This window comes from Chroicocephalus ridibundus, chromosome 2 (assembly GCF_963924245.1).
Source record: "Chroicocephalus ridibundus chromosome 2, bChrRid1.1, whole genome shotgun sequence".
NCBI classification, from domain to species: Eukaryota; Metazoa; Chordata; class Aves; order Charadriiformes; family Laridae; genus Chroicocephalus; species Chroicocephalus ridibundus.
In genome coordinates, this window is record NC_086285.1 from 156,251,676 (window position 1) to 156,278,582 (window position 26,907).

Sequence of the window (26,907 nt, forward strand, 5' to 3'; positions counted from 1 at the left end):
CCCCGAGGCCCACGAGGGAAAACTACAACTCCCGGCAGGCCCCGGGGCCGCCGGGCGGGACGGTTCCAGGCCGATATCGGAGTTGGGGGGGAGCGTCCGCCTCCTTTCCCCTGTCCCCCACCGGTGAAGCGGGAGCGGGCCGTACCATGTGTGCGGGCCCCCCTCCCGCCGCGGTGGCCGTTGGAGGAGCCCTGAGGGGAGGTGGCGAGCGCGGCGGCGGCGGGCCGAGGATGGAGAGCTCCGACCTGGGCGGCCGCCAGCAGGGCCCCATCTGGCACCGCAAACCCGGGCCGGCGGCGCGGCGCGGGTAACGGCCGCCGCGGGGCCGGGGGGCGGCGGCAGGGCTCAGCGCCTCGGCTCGCAGGCGGGGCTGAGTGGCCGGTCCCCAGCGCTGCGCCGCGGAGGAGAGGCCGGGGGAGCGGGCAGACCGAGGGCATCGGGGAGCGGGCAGAGGGGACAGGGCCGGCCGGAGCTCGCCTGAGCTCCTGTAGGCTGGAGGTGCAGCGCGGGGATACCCGGGCAGATAACGGGGGAAAACGTTGCCCTTGAAGGTGGAGCAAATCCCTAAGCTGTGAAACCTCCGTGCTCAGAGGCCCTCACAACTTGGCTGGGCAAGGGCCTGGGCAACTCTCCCAGTTTAGCTTTTTTTTTTTATTTAATTTTAATTGAATGAGATACCATTGGTGAATTCCCACGAGAGTTTAATCAAAGTGTTAAATACTAGGAAAATATTGCCTGGCCCAAGCTGAAGAGCAGCAGTACGAATGCTACTTTGGGGTCCGGGTGTAACGTTTGACATGGGGGACCTGGGTGCAGCTCCCTGAACTCCTGACTTTATTCTCCTGGGTTAGTTTAGTGATAAAGGAACTTTTGAAAAACCAAGAGCGGTGCTGAGTAAGTCCTGGGAGATGCTGTAACTACACTGAAAAGTAGTCACATTTCAGGGTGTTTTTAGACCTTGTGTCTTTTTTATGACCCTGAAGAGCCTAGCATCACTAAATTTTAATTATAATTTAAATAAATTAGCTTAACATCTTTCTAATTTCATTTTTATGGCCCTTCCCTTTTATTGCAGAAAAGAATAGGCTGAGCAGGATGAGGTAAAATTAGTTTTGTCTCTAGTCTGGACTGTGGCTGCATGACCCTTCTTCCGACATTCACTCACACTTTGTACATATGCCAACAGCTGCATGCCAGCGCTGGTTTGCTTATTCTGCTCTGTTGGCAACTGGCGTCTCAGATAGCTGTCAGCATCTTAAATAGCCATGGTCACAGTCTTCTGCAAGTACCCTGCAGCCTTTATCAGCCTGCCAATATGCTGTACAGTTTTAGACTCTAAATTTACATCCATCTGATGACAGAAAATAATTGGTTGGCCCAGTGTTACCCAAGAAATCCAGGTGTAGCAGATCTCCCAAATCTTAATCTCCTGCTTCCTGGAAAACCTTCCTTTTATGGTTTATTCTGCACCTGGGATTTGGTTCTGCATCTGTCTCCGTTTTATACTAATAGCATAGTACAGGAATAGAATGTGAAAAAAGAGCAACTTTTGTTCCATAATATTTCAGATGAATAATGGTAAAAATGGCTTGCTTCATGCTTTTGAAGACTTTGGAAAGAAGTGGTATTAAAAGTGGCTCTCCCCCCACCCCCGTCTAATCCAAGTGGTTTCTTACAGTAATTCATAGCTTCTCAGTTTTCTAGTGTGTTTCTTTACAGTGATAACAAAGAGCCGTGTTGCTTGCTGAGTGCTGAATTAGGCTTTCAGATACATCGGTGGGTCATACATCACCATATATGTTAGTGTTATTCATTAACAATATAAATGAAATTTGGGTAACTAAGAGCCACATAAAAGGATCATGAATGGTGGATTTCCCCCATCTGCTTTACATGTTTTCTAACTGCCTTCCAAATAGTGAGTGGCTTTCTTTGTTTAGTGTATTTTCATATTAGAAATACGTGTTTCTTATGGAATAAGAGTTTTCCCAGAACACTATAAATTATTAGAATTGTAAAACCATAAGCTAGGAACATTTGAATCCTAGGTCTTGAAGAAACATGTTCCAATGAAACGATTCTAAGCATGGTTCTGCTTGCTTTCTTCACAGAGTTATAGTAAACATAATTCACAGTGTCAAAGGATACCATTCAAAGACAATACGTTTTCTGAATGTGGCTTTTGACAGTTCTGGAGATTCTCTACTCGCTGGAGACCACCAAGGGAATATATATGTTTTTGACTTGAATGGAAACAGGTAAGAATATTTCTATCAAGATATTTTAATTGTCTTGACATCTGTAACATTCAGGGCTATGGAACTTGCCTGGACAGCATGCCACAGGTCTGGTTTTAACCCACAGTTTTCCATGAAAGTGAAAATAGTCATTTGCTCAGAGCTGAAACTGCAATCCAGTATCTCATGTAGGCTCCTTAAATATTATTTTATTACTTTAGCTACTCTAAAAGATCAGAAGTTTGTAATTCCAAACTGAACAGACAGCAATTTCATAGAACTTAAGTGATTAAATACTGCCACAAGAAGTTATTCTTTGGACGGTACCAATCAATTAATAATATGAGCCATGATTTACAATAAACTAGACTAGTATTGTCATTTGCAGAAATACATTAATCAGTCTTTTCAACTTTCTACTACTGAATTTTAAAATATTAACACTGGTTTTAGATTTATTATAATTAGATATGATTTATTTGCTCCCTTCTTTTGAGTTAATTTGTTTTTTCTCTCAGTGAAATACATTAAAACTGATTAAGTTACTACTCCACTTGGCATTATGAACCAAAGTTTCCTAACACAATGGGAGTGTGTATTTTCAAATAGGTTCAACCTTGTTCAGCGAACAATGCAGGCTTGCACTGCTTTGGCATTTAATCTTCGCAGAAAGACAGAATTCTTGGTGGCTTTGGCAGATTATTCCATTAAGTGCTTTGATACAGGTAAGGAGAAATTTATAGGCTCACTATCTGGATTGCTATGAAAACCTATATCATTTTAGTTTTGATCTCAAGTTTTTTTGTAAGTTGTTTTGATGGAAATCTTACTATGTATTTCATGCTATCTGTCCAAAAAAGAAAACTTTGGGCCCGTGTGGGTTATAGTCCTGTGGGTAAATGAACACTTTGCTTTGTCAAAGTTTCTTGCTCCCACTGAGTAACGCAGGTGTCTGTTCCACTGAAATCTATCACGGGATCGCAGTTGTGTGTGTTGCCTTTTTTAAAGCAATTCTGTATATGTTTGCTTAGAATGAGGTTCTCTATGTAAAATCAAACCAAAATCAGTTTGCAGTATGTTAGTTTGCAACTGGAACAGTTATTAACTGTATTTACAGTAAAATATTTGACCAAAGTGGCAATATATGCTAAAAGAACTGTCAATACTTTTGAGTGTGCAAGTAGATCTGTATCCTTGTTCAAAAGTGATATTTAAAATTAACTTCACAGGCCACTTGTGTGTCTCTTGTCTTGATCAGAAGTTAAATGGTGAAAGGCATTGACAATTCATTCTTCATAAATTAATCTAACCCTATCAAAAAGTGCAGTTGTAGTGTTTCATATCATCTGCAATTTAAGGGTTTGAGTCTGATATTATCCATGAAGATTTTAATGTAACACTGTTGCCCACTATAGAGGAAGAGTCAGAGTTAAGGTCTGAAATCCCCTGTGCTTTTTTTCCTCCTTTCAACCATAGTGAGACCAAACTTAGTTTTTGGATGCACTTAGAGAAATCTTTCTCATTGTTCCACAGAGCATGTTTATATGATGCCGTTTCTGTATACCAAGAATGAAGAATATTTTAAAAGATAAATGTTATTCAGATAAGTCAGTATTGGGTAAACTATCCTTAGAGGTGTATTAGATAATACATAGTTGGTGGGCTCCATCCATTGCTTTGGAAGCCATACTCTGTAATCCCAGGTCATCCTCCCATGGGACAATAGCTTTAAGTACTCAATTGTCTGTAAGCACAGCAGAAAGTTTGACTGTTAGGCTTTATGAGCTGCTTTATAGCCATTTCCCGTCTTTGATGCCACAGCAGTAGGTCAGCTGGAACCACCCCATGGGCTGTCAGGCAAACTGCCCAACATAAATAGTGTAATTGCCACAAATGCAGTTTGGTTGCTGAGGGAAGATTAGTGGTCACGCAGTCACAAGTGGGAGACAAAGTCGTCAGAGGAACCATTTCCTCAGTATGCAATACACAGCACAAAAATGTTTTGGACTCTAGAAGAATTAATGAGGTGGTGTGTTCTGACTGTGCTTTTCTATAGTCATAGCCCGTTGTCATTAAACCTTTCTTCCTTGCACCTGTAAATAGCTGCGTAATCATTCATACATACTGTCCACAAGTAAAAACAAGTGGAGAATTCTAACTAGAACGTTCCGTCTCAACTTCTAGAGATTACTGTGGGTGGTCACATCAGATAATCTGCCTATGAGGAATGCCGAATTCACCTGATCACAGTGTTCATGACTTTAAGATTGATTCTTAGTCTAAATTAAACAAGTCTGTGCAAGCTGGCTTTCTGTGTAGAACTGAGAATAACTTATGAAATCTGTTACTTGGAGAAAAGGAGATGATTATGTTTCTCTAAGGCATAATAACTACCTGAAGACTGATACCTTTTTTTTTCTTGTTTGTTGGGCTGTGGTGGTACATATACTAGGTATGCTTAAAAGTCTCTTTCACAGCACGGTGTTGGCAATAAAGAGTAAAGTAGCGGTTATTTCACTTCGAATGGCTTTCATATGCTTTTAATTTTTTTCATCAACTCCTGCAGAAACCAAGGAGCTAGTTAGTTGGATGAGGGGACATGATTCTTCAGTGTCTTCCATCTCTGTCCATGGCTCGGGCAGGTATGCCATCACTACATCCAGTGATACAGCACAACTGTGGGACTTGGACACCTTTCAAAGAAAAAGAAAGCTGAATGTTCGTCAGTCTGTGGGTATCCAGAAGGTGAGTAAAGAGCAATTGCTGAAGGGCAAACAAACATACCTCAGTAGGAGTAACACCCCATGTTGAAATCACAGTACTTGAAAATATTTTTGAAAATACAGCTGAATCTTTTCTGTGTTCTTTGGGCATATCTCCGTAAGTGTCATCCTATTATGTCACCCAGACTACTGGAATCATGGCTCAGTAGTTGCAGAGATCTGCTGGGAACTTTTAAGGAACCTCCATCTTTGAGTATCTTTTGAGATACTCAGAACTTAGTTGGATATGACCTTGACTAACCCAATTTAACCTGGAAGTTGAAGCCATCTTCCAGATTGATCCTGCTGTTGCTGTGACCTGGGGTTGGGCTTAGAGGACCGCTGGAGATTGATTCCAACCTGAATGATCCTGGGATTTAAAGCTGTTGTGAAAAAAACAGTTTTGGTGTCATAATGGTAACTTCAAACCAGTAATCACCACCTACCCCATTCAGCTGCTTATTCCAAAGACGGTGTTCTTCCTGTAAACACTAAGCACTGAATGTGGGACCAAACAAAGCTGAAAAGTAACTCAGCAAAAAGAAATTGCTGTTTTTCAGCCTAGTGGTTTCTTTGGTTCGGTTTGCTGCACAGACACTTATACTGGAACAACATAGGGGATGAGAAGGATGACATGTTTGTGTCGGGGAGTGGTTTAAATAGGTCTTCCTTAGTGTTACAGTGCTTTAAACAGGTCTGCCTGCGCCACCAAATGTCAAACTTTGGCATAAATATTGCAGAAAGTACTAACACAGTGCCTGAGCTTTGGTTACACACGTGCTGCCCTGCAGTGAATAGTCTTACAAACACCACTTCAAACCAAAGTTCTCATCAGACTGGTCACTAAAAAGCCATGCTGATTTTGCAGAGAACTAGGCTATTCATTTGAGTGGCTTCACCGTGTTCTAGGTCAGGCAGAAATTTTGTCAGCCTGAAATAGTCACCTAGCAATTACTGTGGAAGATCACGCATACGTTTTTGTTTGTTTGTTTGTTTTATTAAAACTGTTGTGTAGTGCACGTTGCTAAAATAATTATCATGTCTTCCCTCCAAAGGTGGCTGCATTTCTTTAGTGGACAAGATTTTTCTACTGCTCAGTATTTTTCTTTGTGTACACTACGTGTAGGAACTTCTTATTGATAAACGGCTCTTGGAATTTGGTAGGATCAGGATGTTACAGTATGGAAACAACATTTAAATCCAAACAATAATGAGTATGGTTGAATGAATAAATCACTGTTTGGGAATCAAGAGCCTGCACTTTTGGTTTGATTCTACCGTTTCTGACAGGACATTATGCAAATAATCCAATTTATCTGGATTTCATTTTCCTGTATTTAGAACAAAGATAATGATCCTTACTGCCATGCCACAATTTAAGACATACAGATAAGTGTTTTTATAAAGATCAGATTTATTATTAGACCATAGCCCTGACACTCGCTGTCCAAAGTTGGATTCTTACTTGCTGTCTGAGCCATCATAGTAGTGTCACACCAATCTCTGCTGTGTACTTTTTGGTGCCTCTTTACTTAAGCCCAGTTTGCAGTCCAACGTATGCCTTCTGTTAAGTTGGTACTGGGCAAAGCTAATTTAGAAAGACAGAAACTGAGCTGCACACTGTAAGAACAGTGGGTGAAAAAAATAAGAAAGAGCTAAGAGAAGACATCTGTAATCACCGTTTTCAAAGCCCCACTGCTTATTCAAGAGCTGCTTGTGACCTTTTTTTTCTAAGGCAAAGTAGAAAATGAGGAACTGTTCAGTACTCCAGTTTACCAAAATTTAAACTTCATCCATCTGCATGGTAAGCACCTGCTCTCAATTCATTGTCTAGAGTTCCTCAAGGTCGCTGAAGGAGGACAGGCAGCTCAGTCTGTTTGAGGATAAATGACTCTGGGAGGTGAGGTGACTCTTTCCTCACAGGTAACTTTTGCTCTCTGTCAAATGACTAATTTGGCCTGAACATCCAACCCTCAGTTACTAACGTTCCGCAAGACGAATCCCATCCCATGTATCCAGATTCACAGATTTTCAAGGCCCCAAGAGACCATTCAGACAAAACTCTGAACTTTGTAGTACTGACTGTTAATCTCAGACAGCGAGTACTTCAGGTAGTCCCTCAATGTTCAGATACCATAAGACATTTTCAATTTAACCTTCAAAATTATAGGTACAGGAAATTTGCTGAAGCTGCATGTGCTGCTGCCAAAATAGGACCTCTGATCTAAACCAATCATTTGTCATTAAGCAAGAATGTATCTGATGACATCCAAAAATGTAAACAATCCCTTTATTTTCTTACTGAAAGAGATCACAATGAACAATAAAAATGATCAGAATAATTGAAAAAATATATTTACAAGCTTTTTGGGTTTATCTTCATTCATCTTCACAGTAAAATCTGCATTTCACATTTGGAGAATATATTGCTAAACTTTCTACAATATTTTTTACTTTTAATAGTTGTACGTAAAACTAAGGAGGTTAAGTCTAAAAATGAATGCTTCATAGAGTGCATTTGCAGTTTCTTGGTACTATTTGAATGCTGAAGCTTGTTTGTAGAAGATGCAACAAGCGGTTGCTGAGTGAGCAGTTCTGAGTCATGTCTCACAGTCCCTCCTGCTCCTGGGTTCATGTTCCCACTGTTTATATCCTGTCCTCTCTGGCACTCATCAGAAACCTCCACAGGGCAGTTTAATAATCATAAAAATAACACAGATAAAGATTTGTGTCATTTCAGTGAGTTAAATTGGCTTAGCAAAGGATACAAGTTGTGAACCAGTGCAAGGGAGAGCCCGCCTGGCTGGGCTGTGAGAGGGGAAGGGGCCCCGCTGCCTGCGAGATGTAAGCCTTGCATTGCAGCTGCGTTACGCACTTAGAGTAATAGCCATACTGCCGTGGTTTCGTGCTGTATTTTACTCTGCCGTGCCCCTTGGTCCAACTTAAAGGGTACTTTCTTGACAACATATTCCATTTCCTTTCTTTTCCATATTGTTCCAGGTTTTTTTTCTTCCATTGAGTAACACCATCCTCAGCTGTTTCAAAGACAATTCTGTTTTTGCATGGGAATTCGACACTCTTCACTGTAAATACCAGTTGCCAACGCCTGTAGAAGGTTCTGCGTTACTTTATAAGGTCTTTGCGGTTACCAGGTGAATTGCTATTTTAAATATTCTAAAGGTGGACTACAAAAATTGTGGTTTTAAAACAGGTTTTCTTACCTTATTTATAATGTTTTGTGGAAGTATTGAGCTATATACTATGATAAGCTTTTGAACTCTGCTGTGACTGATACTTTGTCAGCAAGGATCAATAGCAGTTTTTATTACAGTCCCATAGCAGTTGAAATAAAGTGAGTTGATTTTTAATGACTACTAAAATAAGGTTTAAACTGTCCTTTACAAAAGCAAATTTTATTATTCAGGAGCTATTTTGTTCTTTCAGGAGAGTTTGACAGGAATAATGACAGATTCACAAGTTATTTGAAGGCATAGAAGGAAATGTACGATCTCTTTCTTTTTAGCTAATGCTAACTTAGATTATACTATTCTGATGGAAACTTTGCCTCACCTGTGATGCAGAGATGGACGGATTTTTGTAGCTGGTGGAAAATCAAATCAGCTTCACTTATGGTGTTTAGAATCAAGGAAGTTGATACGAATAATCCAGATGCCTTCAAAAGTACGAGCTGTCCGTCATCTGGAATTCCTCCCTGACAGTTTTGATGGGGGCTCCAATCAGGTCAGTTTTTTTACAGAGCTTGAGACTGGAGTATTTGGTTAATTGATTCAACACGTACGCTTTGAGGGCTTTTGGGGGACACTGGGGATATGGGCCCATACCATACGAACGGAAAGTTACTGTGCTAAATATTTGCTCAGTTGCTCTTTTAGCTTAATGGAATGTCATTGCTGAATTGGGTGTTCCTCTTTGTTTTACACTGACAATATCAATTAATAAATCCTTTTAACTTATAGGTTCTTGGAGTGTTAAGTCAAGATAATATTATGAGATTTATCAATATAGAAACATGCAAACTTCTTTTTGACATTGGGAGTCATGAAGAGGGAATCAGCACAGCAGCAATTAGCCCCAATGGACGGTATATTGCATCAGTAATGGAAAACGGTAGCCTTAATTTATACAGTGTCCAAGCTTTGACTCAAGAGGGAAATCAGGTAGAGTGTTTTAAATTTCTTAAAACAGCAGTAAATCCCATTCAAGTTGATACTTGTCTACGTAACTTGTGTTTCAGCAGTAGTTTGCAGACATGTGTTGGAGTTCCATATTTAGCACTACATATATGGAAAAAGTGGTTTGTAGAGTTCCCTTAATAGTTACTCCAGGCTGTCAGGTAATACGATGTTTTTAAAGTATATATATCACTGTGTTTCTGGTGTTGGGAGGCGGGGGAGATGGTATTTCTTTCTACAGCAATTTGTATGGACCAATTTCTCTTTGTAATGACCTTTTGGGGGAGATGGAAATAGCATAATTGCGCTGCTTCTGTTCCGTTTCCTATAGGAAATGTTTCGCAACTGATGCTGTCTTAAACTGCGGGCATGAATGGTGTTTTTGTTACTGTCATTTTGTTCTTCTTATTGTGTTATTGGATACCAGCATCCATCATTATTGCACAATCACACTCCTAATCCTTCCTAAATAACAAACGTTCTAAATACCAGTGCTTATTTTATTAAAGTAATTTATTAAGGAGAGTCAGGTTTCTAAATCCAGAATTCCATGTATCTTTAATCACCACGTCTTTGAAGTAAACAGTAACCAGCTTTGGATAATGACGGAGTTGAAGCTGAGGAGGGATGTGGAAAGATGTCACACGTGCATTCCATTTGCACTTTTGTTGCCGGTTTGACATGAACTGGGATATCCACTTTGTTACTTGCTTTCCCAATCTCCAACATTGAATTAGTACCTCCCTGACACTGAATACTAATTAAAGTTTGTAAAGGTCTTTTGTATTCTTTTTAACTGGTGCTATAGAAATGCAAAATATTTTAGTGACATTGAGAAACACACTAAAGTAAATAACCTGAATAGTACATGATACACATTTATACTATCCCAATTATATTTTAGTGTTTGCTAAACAGGGAAATAGCATGGTGTTTGAGTTGGTTTGGAAGCTACATAAACCTTCTCACAGTCTTTCTAGTTTATTACAGCAATTTATTCACTGGCATACTTATTCAGGAGTATACAGTCCATATATATTTATTTATGGCATAAACGCGTCACTGTTCTTCTTGATATAGCCATCAAGCTCAAAAATATGGCATATAAAATAGAGTAAACATCAAGTTATGGTGGTAGTCTGTTTTACAAGATGTTAACTGAGTTATTTTCACTTAATATTAGCCTCCACCACCCACGTTCAAAGTAGTAGAAGATTGGTCCAAGTGCACGTCAGCGGCAAACAAACTGACAATGAGAGTGACTTCAGGAAGGTCAGAGCGGCCTTGGAAATCCAAAGGAAGCAAAATTCAAAGCAGATTGCTAAAAATGCAAGTGAACACATCACTTGAAAATAAAGAGGTAGGAAGAAGTTGCCAGTATCTTGTGCTCCAGTCTGCAGCATTTAAATTTCTTTGCAAAAAAATATTTAGCCACATACTTTAAGGAATAAGTTCAGGCACTGATTGACTTGGAGTTTTGAACGGAGAGGGGATTGAGAGAGTTTTAGTAACATCTGCCCTCTCTCTGTTTAGCCTGTACTCCTGTATTATGTGACACAGCCAGAGCTGCCTCCAGTCAGCTTGGGGTACCTCTGAAGTTCTTCAAGCAACTTGTGACACATTTGGATATTTGCTAGATCTGATCTGCTTCCCTGCTGGCACTTCTAAAATGTCTACCTAGAAGCCATTTCATTTTTTATTAATTATTTAGAGGATGCATTACTGTTACATCTATTTCCCTTCTGTCATCACTGTGCCGTCTTCTCTCTGTCTTGTATCACATGTATGTACATTCTCTCATATATATACACATACATATCTCTATATATATCTCCTCCTGTAACATTCATCACAGTATGATCTATTCCTTATGTCAATATTCTTCATGGGTTGGCTATATCCATCATTTAATTATATATAATGCAGTCAGTTGGAGTCTGCTTTGCTTCTGACTGAAATCAATGGCAGCTGTTCTTTGAGTTCAGTAGAAGATGAATGATCTTTTGAATTATCTTTTTTGTTGTTGAAAAACCTAGGATTATGTAGAGATAGCAGTACACATTATTTATTTTTTTTTTAAATTACGTTAGGAACTTCAGTATTTAGCTACTATCATTAATTAGAGTGCAAGGAAACAGATCATGAAAGATAAATCCTTACATTTATTGTTGATCCCCTATTTTGTAGAATGAATTACCAGGTGGATTAAACAAGAAACGTCTGCGGGCCTTATTGAAAGGATTTGGAGAATATCCAGCAAAGTACAGGTATGTTTGTGTGCATGTTCATGCTTGCACAAAATAAAATTGCTTGTGTTTACTGGCCTATGCAAGAGAAGTTGCCTGACTAAGTCTGCATTTTAATTGCAGGATGTTTGTTTGGCGTTCCTTATTACAACTTCCTGAAAACCACTTAGCATTCAGTAGCCTAATAGATAAGGGTACCCACAGTGCATTTGTGAATATTCAAAATGAGTATCCCATCAAAAGTCAGAAACTGCTGAGAGTTTTACAGAGGTAAAATATTTATTTAAATATTATAGATTTTTATTTTCATATAGTGATCTGAAATGCATCCAATAGCTGGAATCAGCTGTAAGGAAAACTCTAAAATGAAACAGTAGTGCCCTCATGCAATTTTGTTTTTATAACTCGTATAATCCTGCATCTATCTTGAAGTTTCCAATCTTTCTATGTTGTGGTTCTACAATGCATATTATATTTTTGTTTGGTTTTGGATCGATGTTTTCTGTACCTTATTTTGCCTTTGCATACAGGACCTTATCAGCTCTGGCTCACTGGTCTGCTATCTTTGCTGAGACGCCTTGTATTCCTTTGCTAGCATTCCCGTTTGTAAAATTATTCCAGAACAACCAGCTGATCTGCTTTGAAGTTGTGGCTACAGTAGTAGGTAAGCAATGATTTTAAAAACTCAAATACGCTGCAACATGTTTAAGCTTTCCCATGCAAAAGAGCTTTTCCTGATGAAATGAATGAGGTATTTTCCTAAGAGGTCACCGGGCTCTCTTCCGAAGGTGTTGCCAGCAATTAATATGTAGCAACTGTATACTTAAAACAAAAACCTGCTTGTAAATAAAAAAAAGATACTAGACTTCCTTTTGCAGTGTTTCTAGCAAAAAAGTTAGCAGTTTATCAGTATTTGTAAAGTCAAACCAGTAAAAACAAATATATCTACCATAATTATACCATAATGACTAAAATCTCTGAGACATGGGAAAAGTAGTCATACGCACACCCACCCCACCCCCTCACGCACTCCCAGTCAAAAGGGAATGGTCTCTTTTAAAGTTTTACTGTGTTTAGTTGTCTTAAGCATGTGGTAACTCAAAATTAGACATTTGCCTGAAAGCTGGCTATGGCTGTTTTCTGAAGAAACATTCTAAATTGAAGTGCTTTGCACTTAAATTAGTTGTTGCAGCTGCTGCTAAGTCTCCAGAAGATACGTGCTGCCAAGCATACGTACCCACTTTGCAAACACATGCTGTTAGTGAATAAGTATCCAAGTTTGCAGAAATTATTCTTAGTATGTTAAAAATTACTTGATCCAGGCTGTAGTTTCATGAGACAGAAATACCGGTTTAAGTATTCCCATCTGCCTTCAACCACTTAGTCCCACAGCACACAGACTTTTTTTCGTTTTACTTTTGAGCCAGATGAGTTCCCCAGTCTGGTTCACGGTGTACTGACACAAACACTCATGCCAGTGCAGCTGGAAGAGCAGTGTACGGTGGGAATGGTTTAGCAATAAGTGCTAGGAAAGAGGAGAGATGGGAATATCCTAAATAGGTTTTGCTGCCTAAAACTACCTCTTAAATTTATAGCCTTTATAACCAAACCTTAAGGTTGTGAGGAGTCTATCACTGTGGATTACAGTGGATTGTGTTGGGCTTTTTTTCTCTTTCAGTTAATCTTTGTCAGCACTGGTTTGAGTATTTTCCCAATCCTCCAGTTAATATCCTTAGTATGATGGAAAATGTTTTGGCACATCATGACAAGGAACTACTTCAGCATTTAATAAAATACAATGTAACTTCACAGGTAAAATTCTAGCTAACTTTTGTGTGTAAAATGTCACTGCAGTGAATGATAGTGCACTAGTCTTTTATCTTGACATAATTCTTTTTTTGAGGGAGTTTTTGTTAAATAACAGTGAATGATATCAGATTGTAAAGAATATACGATTGCTTTCCTGCAGCTTTTCCGTTTCCATGATCATAAATCTCACATGCATGCTATTGTCGTTCTTAGAAGTCCTTTGCTTTCAAGTCCACATTGCTTGACAATCTACTCATCAAATTACAAATGTACTTTTTTTTGTTTTGTGGACATAGGTGTGATGATTTAATTTTGTAATCCCTGTTTATCATTAGGAATGAGTTTAGCTTTACAAATCTAAACAGAAGATTTAGACATCCAGTGAAATAAGAAATTTATTTATAATCACCCCATATTAATTCTGAATGTTTATGGTGGGTGATAAAATTCATCTCCAAATATTCTGGTTTATTTCTGGTTTCTTTCATAAATCAATAGATTCTTGGTATAAGGCAAGAATAATTCATATTATTTATTTAAAAGGAATGGTAAAATTGTACTAATGGATTATTTTGTCAATTTTCCCAAATAATGTAGGTTTATGCTTGGCCTCTTCTAGAAACACTGTTCTCTGAGGTTCTAACAAGAGAAGAATGGCTCAAAGTCTTTGACAATATCTTCTCCAACCATCCTTCGTACTTCCTAATGATTGTTATTGCCTATATTATATGTTCCAGAGCTCCCTTGCTTCACTGTAATCAAATAGAAGATTTTGAGGTAAACGTCTTCATATTTAAGTCAGTCATATGCAAGTGTACCTACAGAGATGTATAAAACATATCTGTTGTTACTGAGGTTAGAAGGAGACATTTCATTTCTACGTTACTATATTATTACATGGTTCTGAACAACGTCATCTACTACCTGGCAAATATACAATAAATGAGTAAAATATTGAGCAATTTCCTGCAATTTCACGCAACAAGATCTTTAAAAGCCTTCATAAGCTTTCTAATGCCACTAGAAGGCATTATGTAAATGTCAGTCGTTCATCAACCACAAAATAATTTTGCCTCATTTTTGGGGATCTAATACGGACTTGTGCCAGTGGAGACAAGACACAGTCATTCTGTCATGTTGTTTCATTCTTTTGCTTTCAGATTTGCAAAATTAGGCAGTATTGTTTGACATTCTCTGAAGCGGAATGAAAATGTTTCCTTGTGTTTAACTTTCCATGGGAGGAGGAGGTTTTTTTCGTATGAAAACATCTCTTTAGGCAAACAAAGAGTTCAACCTTGAAAATGTGTTTGTGAGCAGTTAGTTTGACAGACATCAAACAGACAACATTATTGCTACGTTTAATAATAAACAATTTAAAGATTTTCTTGGTGAATAAGATCTTTGACGGGAATAATAGTCCTTCAAGAAGAGGAACTCCTAAGCTTCGCGTTGGAACACCAGAAGTCGAGGGAGGTTTACCCAGTGGTAGGAGTGTCTGTGCGGGCAGTTGGACACTAAATTCGCACCTGGCTTTCCAGGCCCCTTACGCAACTGCCGTTTGAAGAGGAAGAAAAGGACCAGAGCATACTTTTACAACTTGAAGAGGTTTGGGTCAAGTCATTTGAGACAGTGATATTTTAATAGTTGGTAGGGCTAACTTAATAATACCTTTTTAAATCGACTTTTGGAATATAGATCTTGCTAATTTACCTAATTATTCCCCAATAGGTATATTAAAAACTTGCTTAATCTTTTGTAGAATGTAAATGGAAGCATGTCTCTTACAGTATTTCTTTCATCATCGTAACAACCTGGACATTAGCGTTGTGATTAAGGAAGCTTATCATCTTATGGAGACTACACCACTAGATATCCATCCACAGCGTGTGCTTGATGACTTCATACCACTTACAAAAGGACAGTACCCTGTATTTAATAAATATCCCAAGTTCATTGTGGATTATCAAACTCAGGAACGGGAGAGGATCAGACAGGATGAAATTGAATACTTACGAGAGAGGTACTAATGGGAAAGTTGAAGACAATATCAGGCTGAGAGGGATGGGGGGACACAACTGCCTTTTTCTGTTGTAACGTGTACGCTTGAGAAGAGAGACAATTAAGAAAATTCGGGAAGGTGACTTTAAATAGATGCTAAAGTTTATTGGTTATTTGGTTTGACACATTTTGAAGCTAAACTGGTATTCTTATCTTAAACAAAAAATATTTGTTGATTCACAGAAAATATTGGGCCGCAAGTCTTCAAACTTGAAAGCTTATGAGTTAGAGCCTGAATCCGTGTTGACCTTGTAGTGTCCAACTTTATGAAGGACCAGGAGTTTGTAGCTTGCTATTGAAATCAGTGGGTGCCATGGTACCAAGGCACCTTTAGAAGCTGGTGTTTGTTAAGAATGTGGGGAGGAAAATGTCTGCGCTCATCTGAAATGCCCTGTTGTCTGTAACAGTCACTATTGTAACTCTTCCTCCTGTACTTTATCAGCACATAAAGGGGATGCCACACTCTTTCGTGACATCTCATTTCAGCAGTTCTTTGCTAGTACAGTCATCAATTTCTTAGTAATCAAATAATTTTTTTATACTTGGCTTGAATTATTAACATGTGATCTCCCTCCATTTAGACAATTAGCGCATGAATTAGAAGCTAAAGCACAGGAACGGAAAGCAGAAGATGAAGCCTGGTATCGAAAGCAGGAATTACTTCGAGAAGCTGAAGAACAGAGGCGAAAAATGCTACTGGAAGAAGAAGAGAAGCTGGCAGAACAGAGGCAGAGGTATTATAATATAAGAAGCATTAGGGGCCTGGCTCCTGTAGCCTGCTATTACATTTTTAACCATGAGTAAAGGAGAAATAGCCACTAATTTGTATAAATTGCAATGTGGGAAAACAGTGTGGTCTGGTGGGTCAGATTTTGGTGTGCGAATGAAGTGATCTGGATTGTATTAGTGCTTTGCCTGAGGGAATACAGCAGATTAGAGGCCAAGTCACCTCATATTTTTGTCTCAGCTCCCAGCCTTTTGTCTGGTCTCTTCAGGTTTTGAATGCTCTTAAGCAGTCAATTGCTGTGTGTTTGCACACTGAGACTTCAGACTTGCACTGTGGGCAGACTCACTCTGCAAATTTAAGAGTCACTTATAGCATCAGTGACTGTACGTATTCTTGTATTCCTAGTGGGTTTAGAAAACAGACTGCTTTATTTATCAGTTGCTGAGCAAAGGGTTGTGCTAGTACTGAAGCTGAACTGTTAATTTGTACACCTTGCAGTTGTGAAGGTTTAAGAGAATTTCAACATCTCCATAGTTTTTTAAATCAACTACAAGTAATCATAGAATCATCTAGGTTGTAAAAGACCCTTAGGACCATCAAATCCAACTGTTAACCTCACGCTACCAAGTCCAACACTAAACCATGTCCCAAAGCGCCACGTCTACAGGCACTTCTCTTCAACCTCTGTAACCTACAGGGTAAGGGGTTTTTTTTCAAATAAAGAGGGCAGTGAGCCTTTCTTTGCAACTAATTCTTGAGTTTGTGGTTTTGTTTCTTGAAAGAGTTTGATGTTTTCCAAATAAACTTAGGCCTAATTTTGTGCAGAAAGAGGTACCAGGACAGTGGCAATTATTCTAAGGAATACTTTCCAGTTCTGGATCATTGCAGTAGTAAACTAGTGCTTATTAAAGTAGAACAGAAACAGAGCACAGGACTTCAAAGCTTAATTGGGGGCATTGCCATTAGAGGATGTCTGGGAATTTAATTTTGTCTCGTAAATGAAAACTGGACAATTTACAAGAATGAAAGCAACTGCCCCAAGCTTTATAAGCTAGAGATTAGCTCATAGTAGCTAATGGATAACTGCAGTGGGAGTTTGTGCTCTCAAGGTATTGAGCACAATACCTCAAGAGGTATTGACCTCTTATATATACACAAATTCCCTTCTTTCTGTTTGTTTTGACTTTGAAGACTAGCTGCTGTGAAAAGAGAACTGAAAGTAAAGGAGCTACAATTTCTAGATGCTTCGAGAAGGCGCTTTCTGAAATACCAGCAAGATCAGCGTCAAATGGAACTGAAACGTCTTGATGACGAAATTGCACGAAAAGCTGAGTATTGCTCAAGCAATTCTTTTCTTGAAGGCTTATTAGTGAAAATAAACAAGGAAAAAATGCATAACTAAAATTTCAGTTGATATACTGTGATTTGTGAGCCCAGAGGTGTATTTAGCATGACATGGACTGCTTTAAGTGGTAAATGCATAATTTAACAGTTTTATTTGGCGCTGACTATGTTCCACTGTCTTGCTTTAACTGGCAAAATTCCCAAGAAAAGCCAGATTCATCTGTATATTGGCAGTGTTGAAAAATGTAGAGCTCCTTAAAGGACTAGTGAATTCTCAGCTGTCTGTGAGCTGTATGTCCAGATTGCAAATTAACTTTGCCATTGATTGAGAGGCTCCGCAGTGGCCTCTGGCCAGGCCTGGCGCTGCTCCCGCGTTACTAGTTTGAGCACTGTGGCATGCAGATGCTGAGAATGGAAGCTTGTGAACCTCGTGGGCACAAATTGAGTCTTTGCGGGGCCATTCCTCGTGTCTCAGCACCACACTTTGCAGAGCGCAGTGCAGCTGCCTGTTAATTTCCACAGTCAGGGCACTGTAAGGTCTGTTCGCCCCAGCTCAGCACAGGTTCTGCTGGGTGCAAAGTGGCCACTTCCCTGTCTGTGTACTGTCCTCTGCAACGTTCTGGGCTCAGAGACTCCTTGTTCAATTCGGAGCTGCATCTGGCAGGTTTATTAGCACTAGATCAAGCCTGACGTTTCCCTGACGTGCTTGGCTGGATGCAAAACTATTCCTGTGCCTCTTCTCCATCTTGCCCTGTACTTTTGATAGGCAATACTTTCCATCATTCACGGTATACAGAAAGTTAACCAGAATTTAGAAGTAGGGTGTGGCTTGGGGTTTTGGACGTTCTTCTTGATATCGTTGTTTCATGTGTTTCTCTTCTCAAGGCAACCATGAGAGAGCAGGAAACAGCTGCTGCTCTTCAAGATGTAGAAGTACAACGGATGGAACTTGAATCACAAAGGCAGGTTTTTGAACAGGTAATTATTAGGGAACTATACAGATGTTTATATTTAATGGTTCTTCCTTTGCAGTTCTCAGACCCAGTTGTGTTCATTAAACCAGACTTTGTGAGGAAAAAGGGGGCCTTTTTTTTTTTTTCCTTTTCTTGTCTGATACCTTTTTTAGAATAAACCCTCTGTTGATAAAAGCACTAGTAGAACTCACTATTATGTTTTTTCCTGGTAGAAAATACCCATATCCTCCCCATTTTATTCTTCTCCTGTGCAGAGGTAGCATTTGGTTGCTGCAGGCTTTAGCCGTGTGCTCAGCTGGTTGAGAGAAGCGAGGAACATGTAAATAAGAAATAAGTCTATAACAATATGTTCCTCATCCCAGAAACTCCCACCTTTTCCTCTGTGGTAGCCAGATATATCTACATTTTCTGGAGGGAACAGTATAGCAGATTGATGTAGTTGATGAAAAAATGTCTAATTGCCAACAACATCATTAAGCAAAAAGGAATGGATGGTTCGTGGGGAATGTGCCGTTCCTTTCTCAAACGACTGACTTACAATTCAGAAAGATCACTATTCAGTAATAAAGGGGTTTAATCAATAATACTATTTAAAGTTAAATATGAGTTAATTGTTATAAGTAATTAATTACTGAAAAGCAAGGCTGCCAATGGAAGGCTTTAGCAGTGTCCATTTCCGTTAGAAATCGTAAGTTAAGTGTTTAGAAATCACAGCTACATGCGCCGATCTTGTATACCTGCAGATCCATCCAATGGAATGCAAGTAGAAGTGGACATCCAGAGAGCTAACCCTTATTTTGAAGCATGTGTCTGCTTCTGTTTGGCTTTTTAAAGCTTTTGGCCATGGACTTTTTATAACCCATGCAGAGCATAACTGGGCTAAATTCTTTTAGCATTCATTTATTAAATACACAGCCAGCTGTATTGTGGCTACATAACGCAAACCAGGCTAAGCTCATTTGTGTTCCAGTACATGTAAAGTCAGCTGTTTCAAGGAACTAATTCTACAGTGATCATCCTCTTTAGGCTGGAAAGGTAGCAATTATTTAACTAACTGAGGACGTAGGTCTGCCCACAAGAGTCTGCGTAGACAGAATTTGCCAGCCCGTGCCCTGAACTGACTGCTTTCCTGCCATCAGTGGGGGGCTGTATTCAAGTCTAGAAGGCCGTGAATGTTAACTTTGCTGCAGTACCCTGCTGACACAGCTCAATGGATTCCTGCAGGCCTGGGAGGGGGTTATGTCTTCTCCAGGAAACTCTGTGCCCTGATGAATGTGAAGAAAAGGTGGTGAGAGTTAAAATTCTATTTCTAGATCTGCTGCTGATTCGTACTACTTTGGCAAATCATCTCTGTATTCAAGCTGCAGATGTGTTTATTATAAGTCCCTGTACCATGAAACGTGATTTATATTTGTGAAACATTTTGAGGTTTTGGCTAAAATGTGCTGTAAAAGTGTAGAATATTTTCATGATGGATCTAATTCGTTTAAGTTGGAATTCTGCTTTTATGATCCACTGTAACCCAGGGAATGGAATTACATCAGTATCAACCTGCTGGACCACTGTGATGACTCAGGCTTAGTGTAATTCCAAGTGGATAAAACAGCAGGGGCTATATCACTTTCTTGGACAGTGATGATATGTAGTGGGATGAGATGTGTGGATATATTCAAATACTAGTTTAATGAAATTTTAATAAATGTTAAAGAGACAGAATTACAAATGTGGGTTAGTAGCTTAGCAACAATAATTTACATTTGTGTGTTTGGCAGCATCTAATCAAAGATCAAGAGGCAGTTACAAAGGAAATGAGAGAAGAGGTGGATGCCCGTCGAAGAAAGGTGGATCTAGAAGATCATCTTGTTCAGAGGTTGATGGAAATAGATAGAGAAGAAAAGCAGAAAGCTCAGACAGTAAGATGATTGGATCTTAACGTGTATTTTGGGGAGTTATTATGCTAACTAGTACAAGTAGTACTACTAGTTAATAGTATTTTAATTGCATAAGCTACTTCAAGTTAATATGAAAATATGTTCTAAAGAAATTTAATTTCTAGATACCTATATTAACAGATTATGAAGGTATGTTTAAAGTTTTGAGGTTTTCAAAAATCTGGCTGAAGTGTCCAAACAGCTCTGTAATACTGGTGTTCTCTGGGCCTGCCATGAATATTAATTTTTCTTTACTTCTCAGAAGTTAGAAGGCATATAAGACTCAAAAGTGCTTTTCAGAATAAGTCATCCTCCTGTTAAGGAACATGTTTTATTTGTAACCGTAATAAAACAAAAGTAAGCCTCAAAGGAACTTTCAGTTGGTAGTACTTGGCAGGAAATTCAGCTGTAGAAGCTGTCTTCTAGATCACAGTAATGAATGTCTGTAGCTTGACATTAGGAATTGTTCAGATTTTCAAGCTCAGAACTTGTAACTGCACAGTTGGAAAAATAGTTGCAGCTAACCCACTGCCCATATGCTTGGCATCTGCATTTATATTTTGTCTAGAAATAAACATATGGGGCTGAATTTTTGTAAACAGCCTTCGATTTTTGGAAGCAGATGGATGTGGGTGGAAGGATTGGCATCCAGGTATCAATCTTCTGTTAATGGCACCTGTAAATCGTATTAAATCCATGCTAGGAAAGCAAAATCCCCAAAATCATGGAGAGAGTTGATAACGTCATTCCAAAAGATTTAAAAAAAAAAAAAAAAAACCAAACCAAAAAAAAAACCACCACAAAACAAAAAAAAAAAAGACCCTCAGTAAGGGAAAGAATAAGAAGGATGAAGAATCATAGAACTGCCTAGGTTGGAAGGGACCTTTCAGATCATCGAGACCAACCATCAACGTAACTCTGACAAAAACCACCACTAAACCATGTCCCTCAGCACCACGTCTACCCGTCTTTAAATACCTCCAGGGATGGTGCCTCAACCACTTCCCCGGGCAGCCTGTTCTAATGCTTGACAACCCTTTCGGTGTAAATATTTTTCCTAATATCCAATCTAAACCTCCCCTGGTCCAACTTGAGGCCGTTTCCTTTTGTCCTATCGCCTGTTACTTGGGGAATTAGCAGAAGAAAGCCCTGATAAATGAGGCAACTTGCTGTAATGAATGGGGGAGTGGCACTGCAGGTGCAGTCTCCCACCAGGGACATCTAACAGTATCGGACATCTCCAGTATCGGAGAACACTTCGGTTCGTCTTACCTTATCTGTGTGTAAGTCTGTGTACTTGGAACAGAGTAAATGGATTCCTGGTAAGAAAGATGTTTTATTAGGTGGCTGAGGAAAATTTAGCCAAAGCAGAGCAGAAACGCATTGATGCCAACTGGAGGTTGCGAGCATTGCATAAACTACGGGGTGATGATCGGGACCGCAAGAAGCGTTATGAAGAGATAGCCAAGCTCCTGCACGACAACAGGGTGAAAGAGGCTGAACTGCTGAAGGCCATGAGGGAAGCAGAAGAAAAAACGGTATTTGCATTATTTCTTCTTCTAAGTGGGACTGGCACAAATGTAACCATCTTCTGCCTATAACATAGAATCACAGAATGGTTCGGGTTGGAAGGGACCTTAAAGATCACCTAGTTCCAACCCCCCTGCCATGGGCAGGGACACCTCCCACTAGACCAGGCTGCTCAAAGCCCCATCCAGCCTGGCCTTGAACACTTCCAGGGACGGGGCAGCCACAGCTTCTCTGGGCAACATGGTACAGCATAAAACTGAAAGGTATTGAAAAAATATTTTGTTAAGAATCTCCTTTCCTGTTTTACTGGACGTTTCTGAAAGCAAATCAGCGAGGATGGTTTAGGCTTAGGAAAGCATATTCCTAATTCTGTAAGTTCCTCTCTTTTTCTTTTCTTTTTCTCTGACACAAGATTTTGACCTTTCTCCAGGTGTTTGAATGAGAAATTTTTCAAAAAGAAACATTCACTCAGTTTAGTGACATATATTTTGATTTAAGGGTGAAGTGTAATCTGTAATAATCCAGATGGTTTAAATTGTTGCTTTTTCCTTGCAACGCATCCGTTGAAGACACATTTAATATCTCTGTTGCACAGTGGGAAGAAGTTATACAGAAAAAAGCTCAACTGGAAGAAGAGCAGAAGGCGGCTGCTGCTGCAGATGAACACAGGAAGCAGTTTTTAGAGGACAAAATGAATGACGCATTAGAATTGGCTGAAAAGCTGCAAAGAGAAGATGGCTATTTTGGTGAGCATGTAGATGATGCAGTTCTCCTGTGGGGATGTTGGCATGAAGCATTCAGCAACTGAATACAAACTCCGTGTGCAATATTAGGGATAAACTTTAGCTTAACTCCTTTACATAAGTACTTTTTGGCAGTATTCTTTCATGAAACCAATATATCAGGCCAAACTTGGAATCTCAGTTTGATATCTATCGGATGCGGCAAAATAAATGGCATTTTTGGTAGGAGCACAGGTTTAGATCAGCTTAAACCAATCGTAAAATCACATACCTTAGAAATCCTCTGACAAATAATGTAAAGAACAGCAAACTCACTGCTAGTGAGTGACTACGCCAAGTGTTTGTTCACAGGAAAAACACATTTCTGCGCTTCCAGAATTGGCCAGTACATCCTTCTCAAATGCTGCATTTTTGTGTTTTTACAGATATTTCTCCTATTCCCCCATCTCTGCAAGGGTCACACAAGATTAGTGTTAAGATTAGGTGATTAGTATTGCTTTGGGCGAACTTTTTCAGACTTTGCCCTTATTTACCTAATGTTTTTAATATGGAGTAATTTGCAACTGCAAATTATTAAAATGGGTGTCTCCTGGAACAGCAAGTACGAGTAGCCATATTCCACATGATCTTAGTGGCCCATTTGTCAGAAGATTAATTACATAGGAAGAAACAGCACATATGGAGCTGTAATTTCTTAAAATGAAGTGCAGTGATGCATAGCTTTGACCCATAGAGTAGAAACATTGACTTCTAATTCTGAGCAAATTGTACTTGCCATTAGCTGGAGTGAGTGAGTGTTCCAGTTTTGCTTCCTGGAGAAAAACTGTTTCACCTCAAGCTAGAAAAATTCACTAGAAATTTAAGCACTTAATTTACAAAGACTCTTTCTCTCCATTTCCCCCAGAGAGACTGCGTGATTTAAAGGCGGGACGTACAGGGAGAGGGGTAGAACTCCAGCAGGTACCAAGGTCTGGAAACATCTGTCTGAATGATTTGCCGCCATCACAGTCATCATCACACAGTAAGTTTCTACGTTAGGGCTCTCCTTTCTTTGACATTTAATTTCAGAAGCATTACTGGAACACCTCGTTGTGCGATTGAGGCATTATTAGTTGTGTAGGTGTTTATTGGATAGTAAACCAGTTTATTGTTGTATTCTATTCCACACCTGAAAAAAATGTCTTTGCTACCGGGGCGGCACAGGTAGGAAGTGCCTGAAGCGTGTCCTCTTAAACCTCAGCCTAGTTTAATCCTGTTCTGACCTGATCGTTTTACCTAGGTTTTTTCTGTCTTCAGAGTTATCACAGAATCATAGAATGGTTTGGGTTGGGAGGGACCTTAAAGATCACCTAGTTCCAACCCCCTGCCATGGGCAGGGACACCTCCCACTAGACCAGGCTGCTCAAAGCCCCATCCAGCCTGGCCTTGAACACTTCCAGGGATGGGGCATCCACAGCTTCTCTGGGCAACCTGTGCCAGTGTCTCACCACCCTCACAGTAAAGAATTCCTTCCTAATATCTAATCCAAATCTCCCCTCTTTCAGAAACCATTACCCCTTGTTCTATCACTACACTTCCTGATAAAGAGTCCCTCCCCATCTCTTCTGTAGGCCCCCCTCAGATACTGGAAGGGGCTATAAGGTCTCCCTGGAGCCTTCTCTTCTTCAGGCTGAACAACCCCAACTCTCTCAGCCTGTCCTCACAGCAGAGGTGCTCCAGCCCTCTGATCATCTTTGTGGCCTCCTCTGGACCCGCTCCAACAGGTCCATGTCCTTCCTGTGCTGAGGATGATTTGGGGATGTTGAGAAGGTGTGGAACTGTCTTTCGTCAAAATCTTACTGAGAGTTACAGTCAGGAATTAGTCTGGAATCATTTCCTCTGGGCAGTCCTAGCCACTGTGGCCAGTGAAAGACAATTTAAAATCATATGTATCTTATGTACAAAACTCTGCACACAATGGGAAACACATATCGATGGACCTGCTGTAGCAGCCCAGCAGCATCTGACCTTTTTGTAACAAAACATAGGCAGCACTTTCAAAGAACGTGCTCCTACAGGTCTTAGGGCTGTCTCCCATAATAACGTCAGAGGTATCTGTTTGCCAATAACCATCCATAATATTTACAGAAAACCATTAGTTGCGATATTCATAGAATGTGTTGGGTTGGAAGGGACCTTTAAAGGTCATCTAGTCCAACCCCCCTGCAGTCAGCAGGGACATCTTCAACTAGATCAGGTTGCTCAGAGCCTCATCCAGCCTGGCCTTGGATGTCTCCAGGGATGGGGCCTCCACCACCTCTCTGGGCAACCTGGGCCAGTGTCTCACCACCCTCAGTGGAAAGAACTTCTTCCTAATGTCTAATCTATCTAAACCTACTCTGCTTTAAGGTTATTAAGTCTGTGTTTCTTGTACTTAAGTGTCTTTAGACAGGAGAGGAGAAGATCTGGCGTTGCAGGAGCGGGAGCTGATGGCAGAAGTCAGACGGCTGAGACAAAAGCTGACCTCACAGGCTCGAACTAGGCATCCTCCAGCTCGGTTCACAGCTACGAAGTGGACGCCTTGAGGTGGTTTGCTCTGGACCTCGGCCGTGCTTTCAAATTATTAATCAGTGAAACCCTAAATATGTATAGTAGGATTAAGGACAAATCATAGATTCTTTATTATAAAGGTCTTTGGAAATATTTTTATATAAAAATAAAATGCTAGCTAGAAAAATGTGTGTTGTTTGTAACCTCATTATTTTCTTGGTAACTATAGTGCTATTTTTACTTCTAAAATAAACTCATTTTTTACCATTAAGTTATTACACTTGCAGTATTTGTATGCTTTATTTGTTCTGGTGGCTGACGTGACTTGAAGAAACAAACAACTGTTAAAACGTTGGTTTTGTTGGTGATGTGTAAGGGAATTCTACAAGTTGCAGCAGGGAAGTTTGCAATTAGTGAAACAAATCCTTTCTATTGAGAGCCAAACACCGAAAACACGGCCCAGAGAGGCCGTGGAACCTCCGTTGCTGGAGATACGTATAATTGTTACACGGTTTCATGGGAAAGAAGGGGAGCGAGGATCTAAATAAACACACTGTGTTTCATGCTGCTAGGCTGATTTTCACTGGCTAATGTTTCTGACCCAAGAGTAGAACATTATGCAGTGTTATAGTAAAAAAGAATGAGGCAAAATAACGTGACTCATTCATAACTGCCACACGCGGTGCTGATACAGGGGTAGACCTGGCTCTGTAAAAATACGAGGCCCCGGAAGGTGTCAGAGTGGGACGGCTGGTGGTCCCCGTGGGTGCACTCTCTCACCTGGGGCAGGGAGCAGCCTCCCCGCCTCTCGTGAAATTACATGAAGACGTACGTACGCAGAGGTATTTGGTTATCCCTGCATTGGCATCCTCTGCGGCTGCGACCAGAGACATGAGTGGCAGCCGGGATCCACGGAGATCTCATGGCAGAGCTCAGCAGAGCGCGGGGAAGAGGCGTAGTTGCTTTTCAAAAGGGATTAAAATGCAACAAGCCAAGCTCATCTTTGGGAAACAGAAAGGAGTAGATGAGAAAATTGTGAAAACTGCCTTTTTTCTGACGAGGGTCTTGGAGTTCACATTGACTATTTCTCTATTTAAAGGGAAAGAACGAACCCACGAAGGCGTCGGCTGGCACCTTGGGCCACGCGTGTACAAACTCCGGGTCGCTGAACACGCTACGGCTGTAAAGGCACAAACCGCAGCGTCCCCAGCAGGCGGGAGCCGCTGCCCCGTCCTGTCCCCGCCGCCGCTGCCGCGTCCTCCTCCCCACCGCCCCCTTCCCAAACGCCGAACGGGGCTCGCAGGCAGCCGGGGTGCAGAAAACCCGCTGCCACGGCGCGTTTTTGAACAACAAACGTTGCGGAAATGATTTCCGTAAGCCCACAACCAGGAGATGCAGGCTCTCCCCCTGGACCTGCAGCTTCGTAAAATCACGGCAGCAACAAGAAAGCCGAGGGGTGACAGCGGGGTTTTGTCGCAGGTAAAAATGCCCGGGGACGGAAGAAAAACAACTGCCCGCCTTTGCCCCGTGTGAGGATCGAACTCACGACCTTCAGATTATGAGACTGACGCGCTACCTACTGCGCTAACGAGGCGGCTGGCAGCCATTCCCCCGGGCTGGGCCTGGAGGCTGGCCCTGCCCGAGCCCGGCCACCGCCTCAGCCCGAACCGCCGGAGGGACGGCACGGCACGGCACGGCACAGCCCCTCCTCCGGCTTCTCTAGCAGGCTCGGTGCCCGAGGACCCAGCGGTGACCGCCTGGGGCCTCGGAGTGACCGTGTGGGACCCCTCAGTGACAGAGTGGGGGACTGTGGAGACGGTGTGG

General features: G+C 40.7%; 1 protein-coding gene and 1 non-coding gene across 4 annotated transcripts; one reads left to right on the plus strand and one right to left on the minus strand.

Annotated features, from left to right (window-relative positions):
- The first annotated feature begins 21 nt into the window (after nucleotides 1–21).
- Nucleotides 22–25,331, plus strand: TBC1D31 (TBC1 domain family member 31). Of its 3 annotated transcripts, XM_063327478.1 has the most exons (22): nucleotides 22–307; nucleotides 2,112–2,258; nucleotides 2,847–2,962; nucleotides 4,804–4,982; nucleotides 8,000–8,151; nucleotides 8,581–8,740; nucleotides 8,977–9,177; nucleotides 10,376–10,552; nucleotides 11,380–11,459; nucleotides 11,562–11,708; nucleotides 11,969–12,102; nucleotides 13,117–13,250; nucleotides 13,845–14,024; nucleotides 15,035–15,267; nucleotides 15,887–16,039; nucleotides 17,224–17,359; nucleotides 18,262–18,354; nucleotides 20,123–20,263; nucleotides 21,625–21,819; nucleotides 22,407–22,557; nucleotides 23,459–23,575; nucleotides 24,973–25,331. In XM_063327478.1, the coding sequence occupies exons 1-22, from the start codon at nucleotides 147–149 to the stop codon at nucleotides 25,116–25,118; spliced, it is 3,333 nt and encodes a 1,110-aa protein (XP_063183548.1). In that variant the 5' UTR covers nucleotides 22–146; the 3' UTR covers nucleotides 25,119–25,331. The 3 variants fall into 3 exon arrangements, with proteins under 3 accessions (XP_063183548.1, XP_063183550.1, XP_063183551.1); XM_063327480.1 differs by lacking the exon at nucleotides 20,123–20,263; XM_063327481.1 differs by lacking the exon at nucleotides 11,562–11,708.
- Nucleotides 25,332–26,604: 1,273 nt separating this feature from the next.
- Nucleotides 26,605–26,677, minus strand: TRNAM-CAU (transfer RNA methionine (anticodon CAU)). Its single transcript has one exon. It is a non-coding gene; the product is annotated as a tRNA-Met (tRNA).
- Nucleotides 26,678–26,907: the final 230 nt, after the last annotated feature.